Source organism: Myiozetetes cayanensis, unplaced genomic scaffold (assembly GCF_022539395.1).
Source record: "Myiozetetes cayanensis isolate MyiCay16 unplaced genomic scaffold, myiCay2020 scf6-25, whole genome shotgun sequence".
Taxonomy (NCBI): domain Eukaryota; kingdom Metazoa; phylum Chordata; class Aves; order Passeriformes; family Tyrannidae; genus Myiozetetes; species Myiozetetes cayanensis.
Window position 1 is genome coordinate 56,612,663 of NW_026087853.1, and position 18,187 is coordinate 56,630,849.

At 37.3% G+C, this 18,187-nt stretch overlaps 1 protein-coding gene across 4 annotated transcripts in view; it reads right to left on the reverse strand.

Annotated features, from left to right (window-relative positions):
- GAS2 (growth arrest specific 2) overlaps window positions 1-18,187 on the reverse strand; it is a 74,447-nt gene that overhangs the window by 14,070 nt on the left and 42,190 nt on the right. For all 4 annotated transcript variants that reach the window (XM_050335324.1, XM_050335327.1, XM_050335325.1 and 1 more), the window contains 2 exons: window positions 16,861-17,005; window positions 14,732-14,839 (listed from right to left, as the gene is read on the reverse strand). In XM_050335324.1, coding sequence (XP_050191281.1) covers window positions 14,732-14,839; window positions 16,861-17,005 — 253 coding nt within the window. The remainder of the gene's footprint in view (window positions 1-14,731; window positions 14,840-16,860; window positions 17,006-18,187) is intronic.

Genomic DNA, 18,187 nt, shown 5'->3' on the forward strand with positions numbered 1-18,187 from the left:
GGACAGCTATAGCTTTCACAGGAAAACTACTTCAGACAGGATTATTTTTGTTACTAGCACCTCTAACAGAGACAAAGGGGTTATAATTAAAAAAATCAGTGAGCTGGCAATATTCAGATAATATTCCTGCAACCAGTACTGACTGATTTTATTCACAGGAATTGTCAGGATTCTCTAGGATGCTTCAGAAAACCCGTGCAAAGCACAGATAACCCACAATACCGGTTGGCTGCCTACAGAGTGCTTCAGATGCCTTCTTGTTTTATGATTCTTAGTTATGCTGGAAACCTTGGTCCCTGAGCTTCTAGATAAGATCTAACAGACAAAGAAAACAAAAGTCTCAAGATTTTTTTTTCCACAGTCTTATATATGAACAGTTCAAGGCAACACCAAAATGATGAAAACAGCCACAGATGTCCCAAAGTAAGAGGCAGAGGTTTTGGAAACTGCCTCCTACCTCCATCCCCTGGTTTTTAAATCAACAGAACTACATGCATAACCAAGAAAGTTACATTTGGAAAGTATCTAGAGACAGATTGTTTTATCAGATCTTGCTTGAATTAATACTGGAGGATATTTTTTTTAAACAAACAGGCCTGATATAAATTTATTTAGCTCCACCGGATTCATTAAAATGCCTTCTAATTTACACTGGGGTAATGAGGGGAGAACAAGGGTGGCAAAATTTCAATAATGTTTATACTTAGGCTTAATTTCCTTTAAATAGTACAAAGCATCCTCTCAAAGTTTTCAAAATGATGTCAGTGTGAGTCTGTGGGGCATGATGTTACGAAGCTGGAATGAAATGATGTCACTGCAAATATATGAAAGCAGCGTTGTCAGTAAGGAACCAAAGCTACACTAATGTGTTAAAAAATTGTGAAAACAATCTGAGTGCAATAAATGACTTTGAATAAAGTTAAGGTATCGCAGATCAGAAAGTATTTACCCAAGACTGCAATCATCACTCTTGACTATAGATCCAAATACACACATATATATTTGGCCAGAGAGCCAAACCTAGTCAAGTGCCATCTGTAGTCCATTAGATATTTCAAATCCACTATAGCTCAAGTGAGTGCAGCTTGCATGGAAGTCTTTGGGCCAAATTTGATCGGAGTATAAATAATACTGGAAATTACATACCAGGTACAACAACTGGACAAGAGTGCAAATGGCTGGAGAATTTAAACTAGCACATTAAGTGGACAAAATTTACTTCTGATGCAACATGAAGGCAGGAAATCCACATCTGGTCACTCTTCTAGACAGCTTCTAGAAGTACTCATCCAAATGCAAATCAGAGCTGAATTAATTGCCTTGATGAGGGCAGCACAAACCCAAGTTAACATACAATGACATGGCTGCATGATATTTCACTACTAGCAACTTTTCTTGCCTTTTCCTTTCTTTCTGGGATCAAATTAGCACTTGCCATCATCTTGAATCATATTTCCAATGAATTTGAACCTAAAATGGGTTTGCTCTGAAATTACAGTCACCGTGGAGAAACTAGGGATCTGCATTTCAACTTATAAAATGTATGAATTTTACATATTGAGGTTGACTATTTTATACACATCACTACTTTGTCAGTCATTACACTCATTTCTGAACCTCCTTACCAGCACCCCATATACAGCCTTACACTAGCATTGCATCAATACTGAACATAACTGAACATAAAAATTAGAAGTATTTAATTTCTCAGCCACTTTAACAAATCTTTCTAATGTTCTAAACTGAACGCTTATGAATCACATCAGATTTTTTTTTTAATTCAGGCTTTTCTTTTAAAATGGTTTGGCACAAAGTGAAATTCAGCTGAAATCAGTCTCATCTAGTTTGATGTGACAATTTGATTTTTTCATTAATAAATGCCAAGACTTATTGCCCAGACTTACCAAACTAGTAAAGCAGAAAATGCTGATATTCTTGTTCTCCTCAGCCCTACTTTGAGAGCACATCTGATATTAACTTTTCCATGGGACAGATCCAGGAAAAATCATGGTAATACCATCAGTTTTGTTCTGCGGAATTCCAAGTTTTATCTTTGGAATGCTTTCCAGGACAGTTTACTGTACATTCACGACACTTGTGAGAGGCTGACCAGGTGCCAAGCCCTGAAATCCATCTAAAGTGCCGTGAGTGGTACCAAAAAAAAAAAAAAAAAAAAAAAAAGCAAAGCCACTTCCTTGGCATGGAAGTTAAGATAAAGAATGGATGGGGTTAAAAGGAGAAGCAGTCCTACTTCAAGAGCACACATATTTTTCATATAGTGCTGGTTTTCTGTGGGTATTTAATAATTTTAGGACTCTGATAACTCTCTTGACACAGGAATGAATTATTTAAAGCCAGTATTAGTAATTTAGTTTAGTTTTGATGGCTGCCAGCTGTAACCTGACAGCACTTCAGCTCAGTCACGTGGAAATCCCCTGTTGTATATATTCCAGCGTGTTGGACCTCTTTGCAGTCATCAGTTTTATATCTTTCTGCAAATACCAGAAGAAAGATCTTTTTAGGCTCTGGCAAAGATCTTGGAACGGGAAAACGTGCTGGTTGCCAAAAAGGCACTGATTACTCTAACAGAGTAGCCTGGGGTTTCTATCCCTTCCCTTTTAATATGTAAAGTTGTTTCTGATTTAGAACTGACTCCTGGAAAAGGTGTTTTCCTCAGTGCTCATTTGTGTGTAGTCGGTCTGTATGTTCTCTCAGAGAACACAAACCAGTTTTCATTTACTCAGAAGCATGAATAAATTTTATGCCACTTAGTCCTACATTGCAGGAGATAGAGAATACAACACAGTAGGAACAGAAACAGCACTTCTGTTGCTTTCTAATCATGATTGCAATAGCAAGAATTATGCAAAAATTCCTTCACAAAAAAGTGTAACAAAAGGAAGAACTACCTTTAGACAAATCCAGTATCTAAGGATCAAGTAGGCAAATATCCTTGCATATTTCAATATTCATCTTTAGATTTCAATTCCATCAGAGAAGTACTTTTTCCTTACTGTTAGAATAATAGATTTTGATAATGCTCCAACAGAGAACTTAATAATTGGTTACAAGATGACTTTGGACAATAATGACATCGTTTTGAGGTGGTTTGGGGGGGTTAAGGCTTGGGTCTATCTTTGCTGGGGTTGGTTTTGTTGGTTGTTTTGTCATGTTGGGGTTTTGGAGGGAGGGGTGGAGATATTTTGCTTGGTTTTTTTTCTGTTAAGGTGATCAGGTGATGCTTCAGTAAAGCCTGAAAAAACTATAGACACATTCTTGGCTGAAATGCCCTCTGAAATACTGTCTCTCATTCATGCTGCTGAACCGTGGAGTAGACAGTGCTTCCTATGTTCCACATCTGTATGGTGTGCCCTGGCCACATCTTCTTCAGACTGGAGAAGCTATTAAGTTATTTTAAGCTTTCATTCTAAAGGGACTTGGCTTTTTAAACAGGTTTTGTTCTTATGTTAATGTCGAAGGTGAAAACCAAATGCTGGGACAGGACTATTAGTTTGAATTTCTTATGTGGTCATGGATAACCCAAAGCAGCAGCTCCGGACAGAGACAAAGCTACAGAGATCTTTCCCTTAGACAAGCCTTGCTAAGCACCAGATCTGAGAAACTCTTTCCATGTTATTTTCTTCTCAAAATATCCCCCAAGCAGGTATTGTGAATTTTGAACAGCTAAGAAACACAAATGTGAGGATGACAGCATAAAATGCAATTATTTCTGCTTTCACATCAACAGAATCCTTCACTGTTACCACACCCTTATTTTTTTTGTATCAGACTCTTTAATTCAGAATTAGGAAAAATGGGGATATTACCTAACAATTCCTGCAGTATTGAACGTCAATACATTAATATTCACTCGGATCTGCAAGAAGTTACTTGGTGGCTCTGAGCCAGACACAGCCAGACTCTTGGCTTCACAGAGTAACTCACTGAACAAATCTTTTATACAGAAATACACACATAGCCAGACCTGGATCAAACACTTGGTCTCCACAATTCCTACAGCAAAGATTTTCACGCCACAGACAACCACGGTACACAGCATAAAGCTTTGAGCTTTTCCACACATACTCAGGTACTCCAAAACTCCTGCCTGCTTGCTTGTCTTCAGTAGCATTTTTGTACTGATTGGCTCTACTGAAGCACTGAGAACCAACTTAAATTCACAGATTTAATGATTTTTTTTTTTTTTTTTTTTTGCAAGGGCAGCAGGGCTAGGTCAAGACTGAATACTTAAATGATAATATCTAATAAAAAAACCACAACCAAGCAACAAATAAACACGCCCTCTCTTCGCTATTACTTTTCCTCAGTTGGAAACCTGTTCTAACATTCAGCCAGTAAGACTGTAACCACGAGTAAATCACTCATATTATACCTGAATCTGTAACAAAATGGAACACAACCATCAATACCTGCAAACCAGGCTGTCAGGGACTCCTGCAAAATCCAGGTCTGTGCCCAGAGTTGTCTTATGTAGGACTTTCTATAGCATCTTTTGCAAACGGTGCATTAAATTTAAACAAAAACAAACCCCACCACTCCAGCAAAGCAGACTGAAGAGAAGCAGGGAGGCTTGAGAACAATATACACTTTCAGCATGAAACTGCCATGATATCATTCCTCTGGCTTGCCAATATATATACGTTGAGAGACTGTGGGGTGGGGAGGAGAGAAGGAAACAGAAACAGGGTTCTTTTGTACCATTATGAAATGCAAAGGACTCCTTCTCCCTCTCCCCCCTCAGTAAATCAGGAGGAAATTGTTATGTAAAAAGAACCAAGAAATCTGCATGAACACCACAGTAATTTCTGAAAACCTGGGTTTGGTTTTTTTTTCTTTTTTTTCTTTCAGCCAGTCATTTTCCTTGATTTATGTCAGTTGGCTTTGCAGGTTTTGCACAGAATTCTGAATGCTGCTGTGGTTCTATACCTTACACATGAAAGAATACTGAAAATAAATTTTAAAATAAAAATTTAAAAAACCCACCAAATATGTAAAATACATACTTTTTGCAAAGGAGGTTTTTCAGGCTATCCAGGGTAATCCTCTTATTCTTTATAATAGATGTCTGTGCTTTACATGTATACAAAGGAAAAAAAAACCATAATATGCCTTGACATCAGGAGGTGTTTGTGGGAGGAAGCTGTTTGATTTTTTTTTTTTTTGCTCAAGCTGTAAACTGACTTGGACTTTACTTTTAGGCACTGATTTTACTTCCCACTCACAGATCCCATTCCTACATTTTTTTTTTTTTATGCATTTGCACAGGGAACAGACTGGAAACATATTTGATGGAGTAGAGAAAATGGGCACTATTCCAATCATGCTGAAAGAGAGAAATCAACCTTATTTACAAGTGGAAATTAGAACCTGTTGGCATGAACCAGCCAGGAACTGAGGAAGCCCAAAGTCAATGTGTAACCCTTTTTAATGTTTACTGCACTTTCCCACGTTCAGCAAAATTGGATCAGACAATTAAAGATGGTCTAATCAATGCTTTGTTTGAAAAATCCCTCTCCATGACTTCTGCAACAAGTTCAGTCGATACCTATTTTGGTTTCCCCAATGAAATTTTTTCCTGGAACAGAAAAAGAACCACGTTAAACAGAAAACAAAACCCAAAAAACCAAAAACAACCAGTTTGAAAATTTCATTCCAACAAAAAAGGAAAATAAGAGTTACTTTTGTTCACTTCATGTTTATATTTGCCTAAATAAAACATTCCAGTTGTGTATTACTTTTCCTACTTCCTTGATAAATCTCAGCCAGCTACCAGAGTACTGGACCAGGATAACTGATAATCCTGATGGATTTATGATGGATTTTACTTCCCCCCACCCCACATAAGAATCTTTTCTGGATTCACTTTTTTCGTGCTTTCTATACTGAATTTGACTGATCTATGTTGAAGCTGTGAAACCTTTAAATGTGGTATTCCTTTATTCTAATCTCAGTTCACCTCCCTGCCTGTCCTTACATTTTAACACTGTGGGAGCTCAGCAACTTCCATCTCCACGTGCTGGAAAGTGCTCGCTGACCCAGAAGGACAAGGGAATTGCAACAGGAGTTATGGGCTCTGAGCAGCTTATTCTCCACCTGACTTTTGAGTGTCCAAGGAACCGAGCAAATCCTCTCAGCTGCGTGTGCAGCCTCATGAAGTCTCAGTTTCACCTGAGATATTCTGGAACCTGAAGAGATACCAGTTTAGCTGAGCTCAAATGTCTTCCATAGAAAGCAACATGTATCAAAATGGTATCAAAATGTTAAATACCTGTAACAGTTTAAAGAAAAAATAAAATTAATTGACACTCTCATTTTGTGACTAGTAGAAGAGGCATCAGTTAGTTGCCAAGATAAAAGGCTTTGGCACATGTTGTGTTTTTGAGTATCCCTGCCACACCAGAACCACTTGCAGCACATGGATTTATATCCATTGTTGTTCTAATGGGAAGATTCAAAATAGTGTCTGGGTTCAAGACTGAAAGTCAGATTTCAGTCTGAATGTAAAGGTTAAGTATTATACCTCTATCTCATTGAAAAGGGAAAAGAAGAATTATAAAATCCAGGCAAAGGAAGGGTTTCAGTTTGGGTGTTGGAGGGGCAGAACCCAGAGGAGGTAGAAACCAGTTCCTTTACAGGTAGTCAAAAGTGTAAAACTTTGAGACAGAGGCAAAAACCCACTTCCTTCATATTTAAAAAGTCTTTGAGATTATTAAATCTTCCTTCAAATGAGACAGGAAATGATAATGGCTATGCATTTCCCAAATATTTATAAATATGCGTCCCTGTCAATAAATAATTACTCTTAAATGCAATAAAGTTTCTGTGACATTAACATGGTCATATATGTTTAAGATGATACGAATTGAGCAAGACTGTCAAAGTGAACCCAGCAGATGAAGCAGCAACTTGCCACGTTGTGACAAGACAGGAAAAGGGGTAATGTTTTAAACTGATGGAGAGCTGAGTTAGATTATATATAAGGAATGTATCTCCCTTCCATCCCAAACCATTCTATGATTCGGCCTTAATGCAAATTTTAAAATTACTTAATGTTATTTCAGCATTATTTACAGAAGTGTTTGTCTAGCAACTTGCACCTGCCTCAAAAAAAAAAAAAAATTGCCAGTTTCTCTGGCATAAAAATATTTACCATGTTTTTCTTTAACTATTTACATTAGCAAACAGAACTTAAAATAGGAAGTGAGAATAACTATTAATACTGTCCTAAATTATTAAAAGCAAATTACATTTAAAAGGAAAATTTTATGGCACTGTAGTTACATAAAAATATAAAAACCAGCACTTAGAAATTATGGTTCCACATATCCTAAAAGTATTATTTCTAGCTATTGAAATACAAGATACACTGAATGTATCATGACTATTTCATAGTCTTTGGCTCTTAGACAGATTAATAAACAATTAAAAGGACATAACTGTTAAGAATAAATGTCTCATTATTTTATTCATTCTCTGCCATGAGAGTTTCTTGATAAATAATCAAGATGCAGCTGAAGTCTTGTTTGTTTTTTTTTTTAAAATTTTAAACTCAGAACCTAACACCTCAAGATAGAATCTTAAGAAATCAATGTAAAAAAAAAAAAAAAAACAAAACAGATTTTCTGACAAAGAATACCTCAAATTGACAGTTTAATTTTTAATTTTTTAAATTTAAAATATAAATAATATAAAATGCCACGTAATTCTGTAATTTGATTAACAATCCCCTTAACATCACAGAAAAACAGAGAAATTGTTTGCTCCTCTCCACTGGAAGAACCCTGTAGGTGAGATAAATGCAGCCCTCAGATTCTAAATAAATAAATAATTAAATAAATAAATGCAGCTTTTTTTTTTTTCCTTTTTAAGAGAACAAAAACCAAAAATAAAAACTCAACTTCCCCCTGTCTCTCCAGGAGGAGTGGGCGTCTCACAACTTCTGTCAGGAAAAAAAAAGTGTCCTCATGGAACAGACCGGTTGACAAATTCTCTACCACACAAATCATGACTATTCTCATTAAAATCCAGTGTTCTATATTCCAACATGATAAAGAGAATTTGGAAATGCAGCATTTGCTACTTTTCTTCTGACCAGAACTAGAGGGCAGCAGGGAGGACAAAGCCATCCATCCCCTACACGGGATGAAATCCTGCTGTGTTTATTTATTGTAAAAAGTCCTTTATACCTTCACTCACATCTTGTAGGTTGCCACAGAGGTGCAACGGAGCTTGAAAACAAAACACAGCAGATATAAATAGTGTTTAGTCAACAACATGAGTGCTTACAAAGTGTACCTGGACACAACAAGAGGAAAAAGCCTTGCTTTCACACTGACAGGACAATGACAAAGGGATAAAACACCTTTTAAAATGCACTTTAACATCTTCCTGTTATTTTAGGAATGGAAAGGCCAAACCACGCTGCATTAAGTATTTTAAAAGTCTACACACCATTTTTGTCAAATCATGGCCAGCTCAGTTCTATGTGGAGCCATCATTCCTGAGTCAAGATACAAAGCCCAGCTGGAAATTGCCATGTGAGTAAGAGTTCTTTAAGAGGATTACCCTAAAGCTGAAGAATACTGCAATAGAAAAACCAATGCACTGTTATGCCTGAATCCTAAATGTCCAGTGAGAATCTCTCATGAACAGCTGCAGAAGCTTTGGTTTTCTCATGCCACCAGCTCCAGGTAAGCTGCATTTATTGTCTTTTCTCTAGGTGGCAGCAGAAGTTATGTTTACAGTATAAAAATATACTGCAGATAAAGGATATCAAAGCAAAGAATCAGGTTGTTTTTTTCCTTTTTAATTAGCACTGCACAGTAATTATCTAAAACAACAGTGAAGAATATCAGCTTAAATTCAGCCCCTAAAATATTGTAGCGTTCCCCTTTAACAGGTAGATGTGCTTGCCTTGACTGGGTTAAATATTATTCACATTGGTGTCCTAGAAGACCTTATCAGCTCGTCAGAAAAGTTTAAATAAGAAATGCAAAGCTCAGTGCTATTCTTCTTAAAGAGCAACACCACAAACAGCTGCATCTCCACTTCTAAAGTATCTGGTTTACTCGTTCTAAACTGCAAGCACAAACTGCTGTCCACGTCATTAATGGAGAATATATTATTGTCTGGCAAACTTTAAATGGATTCTTACAAAATGATCCACCTATTAAACAGAAACTCAACGAGAAAACAACCGAACAAAAAGGAAATACTTTCCCCTATCAATATTTTCAGTATAAACTTATGGGACCCAAACTGTGGTTCTCAACAATAAAGGTTTTTTTGTTTTGAAAAAGCTTCTCTGGAGCCTAATGGTGGAATGGATTAGCAGTGTATCAGTGCTCTTTGATATGCAGATGCTAGTCCAGTATCTTTCATACAAAAGGAGTAAGAGAACAGCAAAAGGAGAGGAGGGGAGTTATGTAATTCAGTCTATTTTTGTACTCTCAGCATTTTAGGAAATAAAGTCTGAAATAATGAGATCTACAATACATATTTATCTAACTTTGCCAGTACTTTAAGGGTAAATAAAGATGAGTAATAATTTTTTTGGGGTAGAATTAATTCCCACAGAGAACAGGGTGATTTTTACCCTGGCATATTCCTGCCAGAGAGAGAATTCCAAGCACCTGGGGAGGTTTTTCTTTGCCATGCTCAGCTCTTGCAGGCACCAGCTGCGTTAAGGGCACACCAAAGGCTTCCCACACCAGAACTGCATTGCTAAGGAAGTTCAGCTGAATTTGTGGGTAATGAAGATATTACACATAAAGCTTCAGAATACTCTACCCCGGCCTCCTCCCAAGGGGAGAGTTCTCTTTCTACTGATCTCAGGGAATGTAATATTGTTATAATTTCATCTCTAGAAGTTCAAATGGTAAATACCTTGGCAGGAAATCACTGCAGGTGTATTAGCCATTTCAAGAACTAGAATGTGACACTTCTTCAAGATGCCTTACACCCTAAAAAATGCACAATGTGATTTGCTAAAGAATTTTTCAGATCTCCAAGTGGAGCTCTCATCGCGCATCGAGGGAGACACTGGGAATTAAAGAAGACACAATATTTGACTGCCCACAGAAGGGGGTCACTGAGGCAAACAGGTCTAAGGTAGCAAGAAAAACTGCAGTACAGCCTGTCAGCTCCACTGAAACGTCTCTGACATGCATTCCCACACGAGCATTTTGTCACAAAGTTTTCAGCCAAGTCTAACGAGAACTTCATTGGGGTGAAAGCAAAAAGGAGTCACTCCCAACACTTTTCCATTAAATTAGCAGCTAAGAATTTGATTAACGGAGGCTTTTTCTGTAAAGAAGTTCACAACGAATCCCTTCAAGGTTCTAGACACATAATTAACATGAACAGCCACAGAAATGCAGCAGATCAATGAAAAAAAAATACAGAAAACTAAATCAAGAGGGGCAAGGTAATATTTATTTAATTTCTGTCCATGGGCTTCTGGCTCCACAGGAGTTTCTAAACCTGAGTAAGAAAAGCTTGAGGCAGGAAGGGGAAAAACAAAAATAAAGAAAGGAAGGGAGAGGCAGGACAGAAAGTGCAACTGTAAGAACAACCAAGCTACAACTTAAACTGGGGAGGGCAGGGTCTGCCTGATGTCAACAGATGGATGTCAGAGTGTAAAAGAAAATATATTTCCTGACTCTTCTACAGGCAGCATTTAAATGTTCAGCATCCCTGTTCATCCAAGAGCTTTTGAGTCTTGTGGAGTGAATTTTACTGGCCCTTTACGGACTTTTTTTTTTCTTCTTTTAAACAACAAACAAAACCCGAGAAGGCTGAGATGAGCTCCACAAGAAAGACAGGAACGTACCACCTATTCTGTGATCGCAAAACTGGTGGAGAGGAACTGGCACATAGTAAAGTGTCCGGCTGAAAGGTCTCCAAAACCTCTTTACATTTGGGGCATAAATTAGGGCTGGACTTTAGACATGCTCTTCCCGAGGTCTTCTGCATTCTTGAGTTGAGTGTGTTTGTCTACAGACATGAGGAGACTGAGATCAGAAGCCCAAAGAAGGAGTCAATGATTGTCCCTGCCCTGAGACCCGAGAGGTGTTCTCAGAATTCGCTCCCAAGATCCCAGGCATCCCACTGCATCTCCTTTGGAATGAGCTTCATTAAAACCCCAGATCTGCCTCTGATTTAGACTTTTTAGACACCCTTGAAAGGTATTTGCTATGAGTAAAGCTTAAGGAAGGAATTTCACTGCTATAACGCTAAACTGTTTTGCAGACTGGAAGTGAATGGGCCTGGGAAAAGCAGAACAGATGTTAAAATATTCAGAATAAAGAAGAGAAAAAAGCCAGGAAAGTGATGCTGAAGAAAAAATAACCAGAAGACAGAAGCTCACCAAGCAAAACCTATGAGTACAACTCATGTATTTAGATTGGAAAGGCAGAACAAGACATTTGAGAACTGTATAATCAAATCTGCTTTCTATTTCTTCTTATTTCCAGTTCTTATATGATATATCCTCCCTACCTGGATGGTTTGGAGTAAAATGTGCTTCTGTGTTTATACACAAGTACGTTTTCCTCCCCAGGAAGAGGCAATAGTGCACAACAGACTGTCTGCAGAGAGCTATTATATATAAAACCATATATATTGCACACACACGTGTTAGTAAATGCCAAAATAAAGTTTCTACACAGGTGCTGTAGCAGGTAAATAACAGCTTTCATTTCCTGTGATTTATAAGGAAAAAAAAAAAAGGGCATTAACCAAACATTTTATTATTACCATAGCAAAATAATGCTAAGTGATATTAATTATTAGAAGTAAGAGCAACCACATACTTATCAACTGATCTTCAAGATAGAGGACATCTATCTAGGAATAATGAGGAGTTTCAAAGCCAGGCCCCATTATATCATCTAATACATATATATATACAAAATATGACTCTAGTTGCACAGAGAAATAGTTTTTCAATAATTCTGGTGCAGAACCCAAGGATCTGGATGTCATCATGGGTATGGACCAACAGGACAGATGTTTCTGAGAGAAGCTTGCCAGTTTGTGGGAAATGTTCACACTTACACATATATAATGTAATAAACACAAGACAACTTGAAATAAGAATTCTTGTCACTGAAACTGTTGAAGAAAAGACTTTTTTTTTTTTAAAGGTGGGACTGACATTTTCTTACTACAAAAATTTCTACTAATCTAAATCACTCCTGTGCTGCCTTCTGCAAGTAGTAAAAGCACTTCAGACTCTCTGACTCTCTATCCCAAGTTATAAAACATACATTTGTGCAAGTTTTCATAACTTGCTATTCTTTATTTTTAAAAAATAGGCTTATTAATTCAGTACCAATTTAAAAGACTAAGGCATAATGGTAGGATGTGAGAGTAAACAGGGAAATAATTAACTGTATATGGCACACATACAGAGATCTCACTAATTGTAAACCAATGTTTCAGTTTTAAATAATCTGGTCATTTCACTTATTTGGAGTCAATAACATAATCCATTACTGTAACACGTCTTCCATCTTTTTTTTGTTCAAGTAGGATTTAGATTCTTTCATTTCTATTTGGGAGGATGGAAAAAGAACTCACAAGCAGATAAATTTTTTATGGAAAATAGATTTTTAGCATGTAAGCCACCACAGCATTATGATAATTGTGTTCAGTTTATGCCTCGTGGAATTATAAGGCAGAAACTGAAAATGATTGTGCATGCATAAAAAAGTATTTTCCCAAGTTAAAAAATTACTCTGGCAATTGTAATGGGACCATTACCTTAAGAAGTTACTATGATACAAGAGAAATTCTGAAGGACTGTCCCCCTTCTGTTTTGCCAGGGTCTTTCTCCTTAGAATTAGGCTGACATATGTAACTTATTTTCTGTGGTTTTTTGCATGAAATATATGTTCTGCCACATTTTTTCTTTGCTGTTCCTTTTTCACTTGTTCCACATATAGACATCAATTCATACAAGGAGGTACTTGGGACACCTCTTCTTCTGTTTTTTTTGAGGGTTTTTTTAACAGAACTTGCAGAATTTAATAATATTATTAAATAATTTCTGAAAACAACAATCTTAATCATCAATGAACAGGTGTCAACTCCTACCACATGGCATAATTGTAGAATCACTGAAATTATACAGGTTTTAAGTCCTATAGGGGTCACTGGAGAAAGCTAATAGAGTAATAATACAGTTTTGGGTGTACTAAGCCAGCCTAAAACAAATGCAAGTGTTGATCTCAATTCAACTGGAACACATTGGGTTGCAAAAAAAAAAAAAAGGCATGTATTTGGCTGTGTCCCGCTGTGTAAAGAACATACAAAGTAGGAGGAACCATCTCAGTGGCATCGAATAGGGCGGCCAAATATCAACAACATTAAAAGTCAGCTACACACCTCAAGTGTGCCTTCTCACAAGTGTCCAAAGGATTCCAAAGCAAGGCTAATAAATCTACTCATGTACATGATTAGAACGTGTAGAAGGAAGAGCAAAAAACTTACCGTGATCCAGAGAAGAGTTTCAAAACGAGGTTCAAATCAGCCCAAACCAAAACACAACTGAGTTTTAAAACCGAAGAATATGGACTTGCTTCCACCAAAATTCATGGTAAGTTTCCATTACTATCAGTTTTGCAGGAATGACCTCTAATACTGTGGTTTAGTATCTGATCTATATTACTGTTATTTCCTTTGCACAATTCGATTTGGAATGTGGTAGCATGATATGAAAAAGGTGTTTTGTTTGCAAACTGGGAAGGAAATCTGGTGTGGACTAGATGGCACAATAAAGAAGGCCAGCAAAAGGGAATTTGACACTCACCATTCTGGCAGAACTCAAATTTCTCAAAACTAGAAGATTAAAAATACTTTGATGCTGTTTTTTTGAAATTAAAATCAAAAGGAAGAAAATCTAAGTGTTAAACTGTGCCAGGTTACTGAGGTCTTGGATTAATGATCATTACCTTATTCAGTCATTTGAACCTACTAATAAAGCTGGAAAAAATGGAAAGAAGCATAGTAGACTCCTAACACATTACTATGGAATATATAAGATTAGCATATTTTCTATCATTATTACCATAGACATAAACGGAGATTAAGAGGGTCAAAATTAAAGTTTGGAAAGTATAGCTGTGCTAAATTCAGCCAGATAGTAATGCTAGCAAATATTTATACTAATGATTAACTTCGTGCTGTGGGAATTAATACTCTACATACGAGTCTGGGTTTGGAAATATCTGTTAATCAAATTAAGTACTATGGACATTAATGTTTTGCTCATCTTACTTGAGTAATATATCTTAGTCGTGGCTTGGCAACTCAACGATCATGAAGTCTTTGATCTGTTTCCTGACCTGTCAAACAGTATCAGCCAAAACAAAGTGGAAGAAAGGCTGTTTTAATGCAGTGGATGTTCTTTCAGGACAGACTGAGAGGAAGTCATCATGTCCATTTCTGAAGACTTTTCTTTTGGTTTCCATTTATCAAAGAGAGAGCGAAATTCAGTGCCCTAAAGTCAGAAGGATCTACCACATACTAATAATTCCTTGGCTCAGTTAACACACTGTAGGTTATTTATTCACCAACAGTGCCCTAAAAATGAGTCAGTGCTGGTTAACAACAAAATACTTTCTCCTCTTAATCAGTGATGTAATGCTCAAAGTGGAAGGCAGCAGATACTGGCAATTCACTGCAAAGTAAAAAATAAAACCTTTACCCTAATAAAGAGGATCTTCTCTCCAACTCTGTATCTTCCCTGTGAAAGACGCTCCACGCAGAACTTATTGGGGCATTTACAAGGTGGATCTTCAGAAATGTGTTTGACCTGGGAAACACAGAAATTATTTAGAGAAACTGTTTAAAATAGCACATGTAGCAATGTCCTTAAGACATTAGTCATAACATAAGTCTTAATTGATGATATTTTTCCTAGTTTTTCTTAATTTTCCTAATATTTATGTAGTCCCAGAAAGCACCCTATGGAGCTTCCAATATCACCAATTATTTAGGAGTTGTTATGAGTTAAAAATGCAGATGAGCACCACACAGCTCAACATTAAATTTGCTCTGTTTAACTGAAGTCAAACAGTTTGAAGGAATCTTGATTTGAATTTTAAAATTAGTTATTCAAGTGAGTTTATCAGCATGGGTGATAATTCACTATTTCTGGTGAATCAAGCTATTTAGACAGCCACTGTGCAACAGGAACAACTTGTACGATGACTTAAAATCCAAGTGCAGGTTGCTGAGGATGAAAAAGGTGTTATTGCTGTATTTCTTGGAATGTGGTACTAAGACTGGATTGTGCTTAGGGACCTATTTGGCAATGGCCCTCCGAATAGTGTTCAATTATCAGGGATTTCTTGCACAATGCCACGTGGCATTTATCACCTCTGGAGACACTGGAGATTCGAAGCTGAAAATAGATAGTTCAAACTGTGCCTTAATGCTGTGCCTATCAGAGTTCATCTCAGCAAGCAGAAATCTGCAGTAGCTGGGCCTAACAGGTTCAAAACCGTGTTTTGAAACTGTGTAAGCAAAGTAGAGCCATCTTCAGCCTCTGGAGAACGAGAGCAAAGAGATTTATACCGGTGTGAAACAGAGAATAATAAGACCTTCACTGCTGATCCTGCTGTTGAGGCTTCCATTGCCTTACTATCCCAAAGGACACAGAAGTATTACTGAGTGGAATTTGGAAATCAAATAAGGAAGCAGAGGGAAGAATTATATTCTATTTTATTCTGTGTCTGGACTATACGAGCACTGCTGCTGTTTTATGGTGCGAGTGTCTGGGGCAGACTGGGTCAGGAATCTAGCTGGATGGATTCCATTCTGTTTCTATCCCTACTGCTTTCTAAATTAAAGGAGGTGGTCAGAGACAACCTTCATGCTCTCTGCTCTGCTTCTGCAAGGTATGCAGTCACCATGCTCCTTCTGCACAGAACTGTTCTCTCTCAATCCTGTTGAAACATGAGCCCTTTTGCGAAGTTAAGGAAGAAATACGAAACAAAAAACTTTAAATGTAATTATATGCATCAAAGAAATAAAAAAAAAAACCAACCTAAGAGTGTTTCAATAAAATGAACGAACATTATATTCCATCTGCTCTTTGTAACAGGGAAGTGGCACACGGATTTTTCAAGAAGTGCTTTGTAACTCCCAGGTGGCACATCTACCTCACAATGTAGCAGTTGCCATGGTAACTGCTTCTTTTTACAGGCTAGATTTTGTACTTTTAAAATTTAACCTCTTCGTGGTCTCAAGATGTGTCCTTTTCATCTGAATCCAGCTGTTTCGAATGAACCCCTATGGGTCTGCAGCAGAGAAGTGAACACTCAAGTATGCTGCCAGGAGCTTAATGAAATTCAAAACAAGATGCTTTTGTTCTAACAATGAGGAAAACAATGCCTGGGTTTTTTTTACAATGTGAGAAACACGCAGAACAGCAGCATAAAAATTAGGCTGAAATGTCTTAGAAGTGTTTGTTAGCATTCAATACAGGCCGGTAGGAGCCAGATCGCCCAGTCCTGACTCAGTCCTTCCTCAGACAAAGCACCGAAGTGGGAGTTGATGAATAAGAAGTAAAGGAGCAGTTAAGAAGGGAATGGTGACCCCAAGCACAGAGCTGGGCTAAGCTGCAGAGCTCCTACACAGTGTGAGGAGCTGTTTGTTTGTTTGTTTTTCCAAGTTTCAGACACAAATAATTATGGTCAAAAAGAAATTAACCCTATCAGCCTGCAAATGTTTAAGATACAGTGGAATGTTAAACTCAGGTTTGTGTGTGCTTTGGAAGTAAGTGCATATCAGAACAGACCAGAAAGGAAGAAGCTTCCCCCCACAACTTACAGCATCATCCAGCAGTTTCCCTGTGCTCTTTTTCCCAGGAGACTTCGTTGGTGACGGTGAAGGAGATGGAAGGGGAGCTGAAAGTGTTTCCTCCTGCTCAATTTCTTTCTCTAACTTTATTAGTCCAGGAGGCTCCACCCCAAACCTTTTGGAAACATGCAAACAATATATTACTAGTTCGTATAAAGTATTGCACATTTTAAAACAAAATGGTGCCTTCATTAATAAGTATGTATAAAATATATCAATCACTACTGCCATTGTTTCAAATTAATAGAAAAAATTAATTTAGATGGAGTCTCGCAGTTAATCAAATTTACAGGAAATACAGAGTTTTTTCAACTTTGTTGTCTGATAACATGGTGAATTTTATTTGCCAACATTGAACAGAACCCAGAAAAATGGAGAGATTTCTTTCTTTCAGAGAAGGACTTCAGCTTGGAAAAGTTACCATGCCAGGTAGACTTCTCATAGCAAACTACTTGAATAAATGAAACCATACTTTCTTCTGTAGCAGAAAAATCCACAGCCCAGATGCAGAACTATACTGACTTATCTAGGTAAAGATTTGGACAGTAAAATATTGAGCAGCAACAAATATGTATCATGAAAATCTAAGCTAAGTACCATAATAATGCTAGAAGTGTACAGAGAAAAGGCACAAGCACACATACCAGCTTTTGTGTTTTTCTGATAACAGTTAATTCAGTCACACAGCATAGTAAATTAATATAAAGAAAACTAAGAACCAAATCTCTGCTTGTGTTGGCCTCTAACTGGTGCAGTCTCCCTAATGAAAAGTCAGCCAACACCGAGGAAAGCACTTATATACAATCCATTGACTTCCTGTCTGTCTGCAGATGCTGACAGGCTGTAAATCATTAAATTCCTACTGGGCTCTAAGCCTACTCCTGCATACAGCCTTACTCATCAAATAAAACTCCTTCACTCCAAGCAATGCTCCTTCTTTGCTTCTACTGCTTTTCATTAATTTCCACTTTTTGTCTTCGGGACAGATTTTTAAAGCTCCCCGTACTTCCAGTATTCTGAATTCCTCTGGTGACAAGTTGGAAAATAAAATCAATTAATAAACACACAGGTTTTTGGTTTTTTTGGGTTTTTTTTCACATACTGTATCAAACTGAAGCAAATTTGCTGGAAAGCTCAAATTGTTAAACCCACATCTTTTCTGTGAAGGGTAGAGGTGCAAATTCTGCTCGGGAAGGTATGCTGAGAATTTCCTTTTCTGCTCCTTTTCTAGCCTGGCCTCTCACAACTACAAATGAAGCAGCACTGGACTGTAACATGATCTCCTCTAGACTTCTTA